Source organism: Neophocaena asiaeorientalis, unplaced genomic scaffold (assembly GCF_003031525.2).
Source record: "Neophocaena asiaeorientalis asiaeorientalis breed wild unplaced genomic scaffold, Neophocaena_asiaeorientalis_V1.1 scaffold134, whole genome shotgun sequence".
Classification (NCBI taxonomy): domain Eukaryota; kingdom Metazoa; phylum Chordata; class Mammalia; order Artiodactyla; family Phocoenidae; genus Neophocaena; species Neophocaena asiaeorientalis.
This window is the reverse complement of record NW_020185339.1, coordinates 29239478-29245466: the sequence shown is the minus strand read 5'-3', so window position 1 is coordinate 29245466 and position 5989 is coordinate 29239478. Positions and strand designations below refer to the sequence as shown.

The 5989-nt window shown below is 50.0% G+C and overlaps 1 protein-coding gene across 2 annotated transcripts in view; it reads right to left on the bottom strand.

Annotated features, from left to right (window-relative positions):
• Positions 1 to 3321: 3321 nt before the first annotated feature.
• The window catches only part of WNT10B (Wnt family member 10B), a 6372-nt gene continuing 3704 nt past the window's right edge, over positions 3322 to 5989 (bottom strand). Inside the window, exons 3-4 of one of the 2 annotated variants that reach the window (XM_024736930.1) lie at positions 5132 to 5505; positions 3322 to 4511 (exon numbers count right to left, since the gene is read on the bottom strand). In XM_024736930.1, coding sequence (XP_024592698.1) covers positions 4053 to 4511; positions 5132 to 5505 — 833 coding nt within the window. In that variant the 3' untranslated portion in view covers positions 3322 to 4052. The remainder of the gene's footprint in view (positions 4512 to 5131; positions 5506 to 5989) is intronic. The other variant, XM_024736931.1, reaches the window with a different exon arrangement.

The following is a 5989-nucleotide window of genomic DNA, read 5'->3' as shown; positions in this document are numbered from 1 at the left end:
TCGTTGCTGCAAGCGGGCTGTCTCTAGTTGTGGCGAGCAGGGGCTACTCTTCGTTGCGGTGCGTGTGCTTCTCATTGTGGTGGCTTCTCTTGTTGCAGAGCACAAGCTGTAGGTGCGCGGGCTTCAGTAGTTGTGGCACACGGGCTCGGTAGTTGTGGCTCGCAGGCTCTAGAGCGCGGGCTCGGTAGTTGCGGCGCACGGGCTTAGCTGCTCCACGGCATGTGGGATCTTCCTGGACCAGGGATCGAACCTGTGTCCCCCGCCTTGGCAGGCGGATTCTTGACAACTGCACCACCAGGGAAGTCCCCACATTACTATATGTAAGATAGGTAACCAACAAGGACTTAATGTACAGCACAGGGGACTCTACTCAATATTCTGTGATAACCTATATGAGAAAAGAATGTGAAAAAGAATGAATATATGTATACGTATAACTGAATCACTTTGCGGTACACTTGAAACTAACACAACAGTGTAAATCAACTGTACTCCAATGAAAGAAAAGAAAAGATGGTGAAGGGTGAGATGGATAACAAGGATCATGTTTATAACAAAGAGAGTTGTATCCATCCTGGGCTATTGCCATTAAGGGCCTTTGCCCTCCTAAGCTCTCTGTTTTAAATGGCGGAAGACTCCTCTAGTGTTATTACAGACTCCTAGAGTGGGCCCTGTGATACCTCCACATAATTACTCTTTTCTTTTCCTAGAATTTTCTAGGCACACCCCACCAGGTTATGCCCACACACTGATCACCAAAATTATGCTTTGCAACTGCCCTTGCTAGTGCCTCAACCATGCCAACATGCCTTGTGGGACTCTGACAGGAGGTGACACCTGTCAATGTTCCTGCCGAAGTCTTCAGATCCTCTCAAGGTTGGGCCCAGGTGTGACAGAAGGATGGAAATGGTGACAGTCTTGTATGGTTAGCAGCAAGTACCATGATATTTGAGTCAGAACTGTTGAATGGAACTGGAGAATCTCCCAGGCCTTCTATCCTTCACCGTCTGGAGTCTGGAGAGGAAAGTGTCTGTTGCAGCATTACTGGGCACTTCGCATGGAGCAAAGAGGAGCACAGACAAGAGGGGTGCTGCTCAGCTGGCAATAAGCCAGCCAGTGCCACTCCCCAGCTCCCCAGCCACTTGAAAAGCTAAGGGAAGAAGAGCTCTGTCCAGAGCTGAAGGAGGCCAAGAGGCCTGACTTACAGTTCATCAGTCTTTCTCCCTCCCTCTGGCTGCCATTGGCGCTAACTAAAGCTGAAATTTTAGCCACCCGCTCTGTGGGTTGCACACTCCCGCCCCCACTCGTCACTGACCCCAGGCCTGGGCCTGAGCCCAGAGCGTGTGCCGGGAGCAGGGGTGGGGAGGGGGGTGTTGGCCTTGCTGACAAAATCCATTTGGAATTTCTCAAGGTTGTGGTTTGGGGCTTAAGTTTGCCACAGAGTGTGTCTGACGAAAGAAGAGAGAATGCTAGAAAGAGAAAGGGAGCCAAAGAGAGCACAGAGGAAGGAAATAGGGGAAAACTGAAATATTCCTGCTGTGATTTCATTGGACCTTCTCCTCCCTCTTCCTGAGTGTGAGAAATTCCCATTCTGGATATTCCTTATCATTATTCTCTCTCATATCCCGTGTGTATTCTAGCTGCATCCCTCTCTCCCCAACTATCCCATATATACGTTAGGTTCAGTCAGTGCCTAAAGCCTACCTCCATCAAATTTCCAAATCAAGAATTCTCAGTGCACAAGCAGAAATTCAGGACATAAAGTTTTGCCATAAACTACTGCCCTAAACCAACACCCCTTGCGGTTCTTGCTATCCTGATGCCACCGTCATTTCACCTGATTTTGAGGGTAATTTGGGTAGCAGATACAGCTATTGCCTAGAGGAGCGAAAAGGACTACTTCTACATCCCCTAGCCAAGGAGACGACCTGATACAGTCAGCATCTTGGAACTCCATAAATATTCAGTTATTTGTAAAGTTCTATATTTGTGATGCAGATTCCTTTTCTGAATTGAAAATAATTGTTTCTTTTCTTTTCTTTTTTTTAATAAATTTATTTATTGTGTATATATTTTAAAATTTTTGGCTGCGTTGGGTCTTCGTTGCCGTGTACGGGCTTTCTTTAGTTGCGGCGGTGAGCGTTGGGTCTTCGTTGTGGTGCACAGGCTTCTCATCGTGGTGGCTTCTCTTGTTGCGGAGCAGAGCACAGGCTCTAGGCGCGCAGGCTTCAGTAGTTGTGGCACACAGGCTCAGTCGTTGTGGCTCGCGGGCTCTATAGCACAGGCTCAGTTGCTGTGGCGCACGGGCTTAGTTGCTCCGCGGCACGTGGGATCTTCCCGGACCAGGGCTCGAACCCGTGTCCCCTGCATTGGCAGGCAGATTCTCAACCACTGCGCCACCAGGTAAGCCCTAATTGTTTATTTTCAATGATACTGGGCTAGGAATAGAAAGAAATCAGGATTGAAATAAAAGAAATTCTGTTTTCTCTAGTTATGGTTATCTCCTAAAAGATAAAGGCATTGTTTTATTGAGATTAAATGCAGAAGAGCTCTGAATAAGGAAAGACAAACTACATAGGCAAATAATTCAGTGGGAGAGCATGCTGGTTTTTCTGGTTTCCAAAGTAAAAAACTCCAATTTTGAGCGTAGGAATCCTTTATATATGTTTCCCATTAGTCTTGCATCTATCTCCAAGTTCTTTGATTTGGAGCCAGAGAGAAAAGAACCTGCCCTTTTGGGTCCAGGTTCAATGCCGGGACATCTTCAGGACTTGAAAACCCCAGAAACGAGGTGACCTCATGGTGTGTAGGGTAGGGGTCAAAACAAACCACAGCCAGAGGACCAAATCTGGTCCCGCAGTCCATTTCTGTGAATTAAGTTTTATTGGACATAGCCATGCCCATTTGTTTATGTATGGTCTATGGCTGCTTTCGAGTAATTATGACAGAGTTGAGTAGGTTCGACAAAGTCCGAAAGCCTAATGTATCTACCATCAAGCCCTTTACAGGGGAAAAAAAAAAAAAGCCAACCCCTGTTTTAGGGCAGTGACCAAGGCAAAATTTGGAGTTGAGGCCCAGAGAACGTAAATAGGGCCTATGTTTACATCTCTAGTCCCTCACACCTAGAAGTCCCCCCGCCCCGCCCAGGTTTTTCCACACTAAAAGTCGCCAGGTCACCTGAAGACCATCTGAAATCCTTTGTGGAACCAGGCATGATATACAAAAAGTCACTGAGTGTGGGAGGGTAGGAGAAATCACCCGGCAAAGAATCCAGGACTGGGATCCCAAGTGTGGGTAGAAATATCACCATCTGTATTCACTGGTCCAGTAACTTAATTTATTTTTGTTACAAACAAGAACCAAGAACAAGTCTCGGTACAATAAATTATCCATTCCCACCCCCACTGCTGAAGAAAGAAGAAGAGGCTCAGAGAATCTTAGGTAAAATTCTTCCTTTGGAGGGTTCCCTTTATCATCTGAACTGGGGAGACAGCTTCCCTAAGGGCCTAGACAGACAACTTTCAGGGTTTTTGAGTGCCCTGTGCTCTGTCCCTTCCCTAAGAAAAACCTCTCTACAGCCATCTCCCATTACTCGCTAAGAGGAGGCCCAGGCTGCAGTAAAGGAATTTGGGAACAAGCAAATAGGAGTGAGTGGTCTCCTGGATACAGGTCTTATGGCTCCACACAATGCCTAGGGCTATCCCTCAAAAGAAAAGAGTGGTCAAACTATAGGGACTCCCCAGCCAAAAGGAGTGTGAATGAGAGTTAAAGGGAGCCCAGGTTGGGTAGAGGGGGGCAATACAGTTCATTTCATCTTAGTCCATTCGGATGTTCAAGGATTAGAAGAGGGTGACAGCTCCCCCTCAAGGCCCTCCTACTGTGGGGGAGAAGGCCACACATCACAGACTCCACCTGACCCCTACCACCCCCAAAGCTGTTTCTAGGTAGATACTTTGAGCTTCCAGGGGCCAAGATTGACCCTGGACAGAAATCAGAGCAAAAGGCTGCAAGGGTGCCCCTCCCCTTCCCCAGCCCCTCAGTGAGGCTGACCCTCACTTACACACGTTGACCCATTCTGTGACCTTGCACTCATCGCATAGCACGTAGCAGCACCAGTGGAAGCGGCAATGACAGCGCTCAACTCGTGTCTGCCGGAGCACGTTGTGGCCGCGGCCACAGCACAGGCTGCCACAGCCATCCAGCAGGCGGCTGGTCTTGTTGCAGGCCCGGCCCCGCGTGCCTGGGGAGCCCATGGTGGGGTCTCGCTCACAGAAGTCAGGAGACTTCTCAAAGTAGACCAGTTCTCCTGAGAGGCGACGGGGACGAAGGCGGGGTTGGAAGGCTCCAGAGTTGCGGTTGTGAGTATCAATGAAGATGGCCCGGCCCAGCCGCTCCCTCAAGGCCGCCCCTACCACCCGGAACTCTGGGGCTGACCTCCAGCACGTCTTGAACTGGCAGCTGCCTGATGTGCCATGGCACTTGCATTTCCGCTTCAGGTTTTCAGTTACCACCTAGAGCATCAGCAGGGAAGAGGTGAAAGGGGAGGGCAGCAAATGGACAGAGCACAGAGGCACAGGAGAGGGGAGGGAACAGAGGGCACAGAGGGACAAATAGAGGCAAGAATGACAAGGAACTATCAGAAGAGAAAGGGCACTTCGAGGCTGGCTAATAGCCCAACTCCCTCATTTTCTGGTTGCAGAACTGAAGCAGGAGCAGAGTGTAATTTGCGCATCTTCAATAACTAGCTGGCAACGGGACTCAGCTCCAGTTGTCCTGACTTCCAGTCCAGTGCTCTTTCCAGAGTGAGCACTGCTAAACCAGGGAGTCTAGCACCCCTAAATTCTGTAGGGAAGACAGCTATAATAATAGCTACCATGTAATGAGCGCCTGCCAAGGCCTAGGCACTATTCTGGGTGCTCTATTTGCTAGCTCAGTCTTAATGACACTGTAAGGTAGGTATCATTAGACTCTTTTTACAGATGCAAAACTGAGGTTAGTGACTTGCTCTGCTCCAGGCCACCCAGCTGGTGAGTGACAATCACCCACCACATCCTCTTACTATGCTGTGCCTCCCAAGATCTAGCCAGGCCTCGAAAGCTAGGGAGACGGAGGGCAAGTTGCACACACATACCTGACGCCCCACCCTGTTGTTGTGGATTCGCATTCGTGCCTGGATGTCCCGGGGAGCTTCCCTGGAATCCAAGAAATCCCGAGAGAACTTCTCTCCAAAGTCCATGTCATGGTTACAGCCACCCCATTCCCATGTGTCCTGGGGGCCAGGGCTGGGGCCTGAGCCAGGGCCCGGGCTGGGCAGGGAGTGGGGAAAACTCTTGCCCCGGGACAGTGCCTGCAGCTGCATCAATTTGGCCCTCAGCCGATCCTGCTCGCCACTGCCCTTCCAGCCGCAGCTGCAGCTCACCAGCTTGCCCAGGCTGCAGGCCGTGGCTACCGCATGCATGACCCCAGCAGCCAGCATGGAGAAGGAAAAAGCGCTCTCTCGGAAACCTGGGGATGAAAAGGTTGTGATGGTAGGGGTAAGTCTGACAGGCAGCTGAGAGTCAGGAGGCCAACGGAAATAAACAGCCACACTCCAATTCCAGAAACTCCTGACTCCTGACCCTGCCATTTACCAGCTGAGTAATTTGGGAGCAAGTCACACGGGAAGTAAGGGAACCGAGAGCACAGAGCCTCAGTTTCCTCATCTTTAAAGGGAGAGGATGGTTTGAGATCATCCCTGAGGCCCATTCTTGCTCTGTAAGTCTGGGATTTTCCGTTATGGATGAAAGAACTAGCCTAAAGGGAAAGACCCCTGGGGTTGAGAGATGACTAAGAGAGAGTCCCTGAGGTCTTTGAAGATGTGTTCACTCAGTTCTACATCTGAAAGCCTTAGAAATTCCCCAGCCCTGCAGGTGGGGTGGAAGCAGAGTCCTTTGGTTGTGTGTGTGTGTGTGTGTGTGTGTGTGTGTGTGTGTGTGTGTGTGTGTAATTC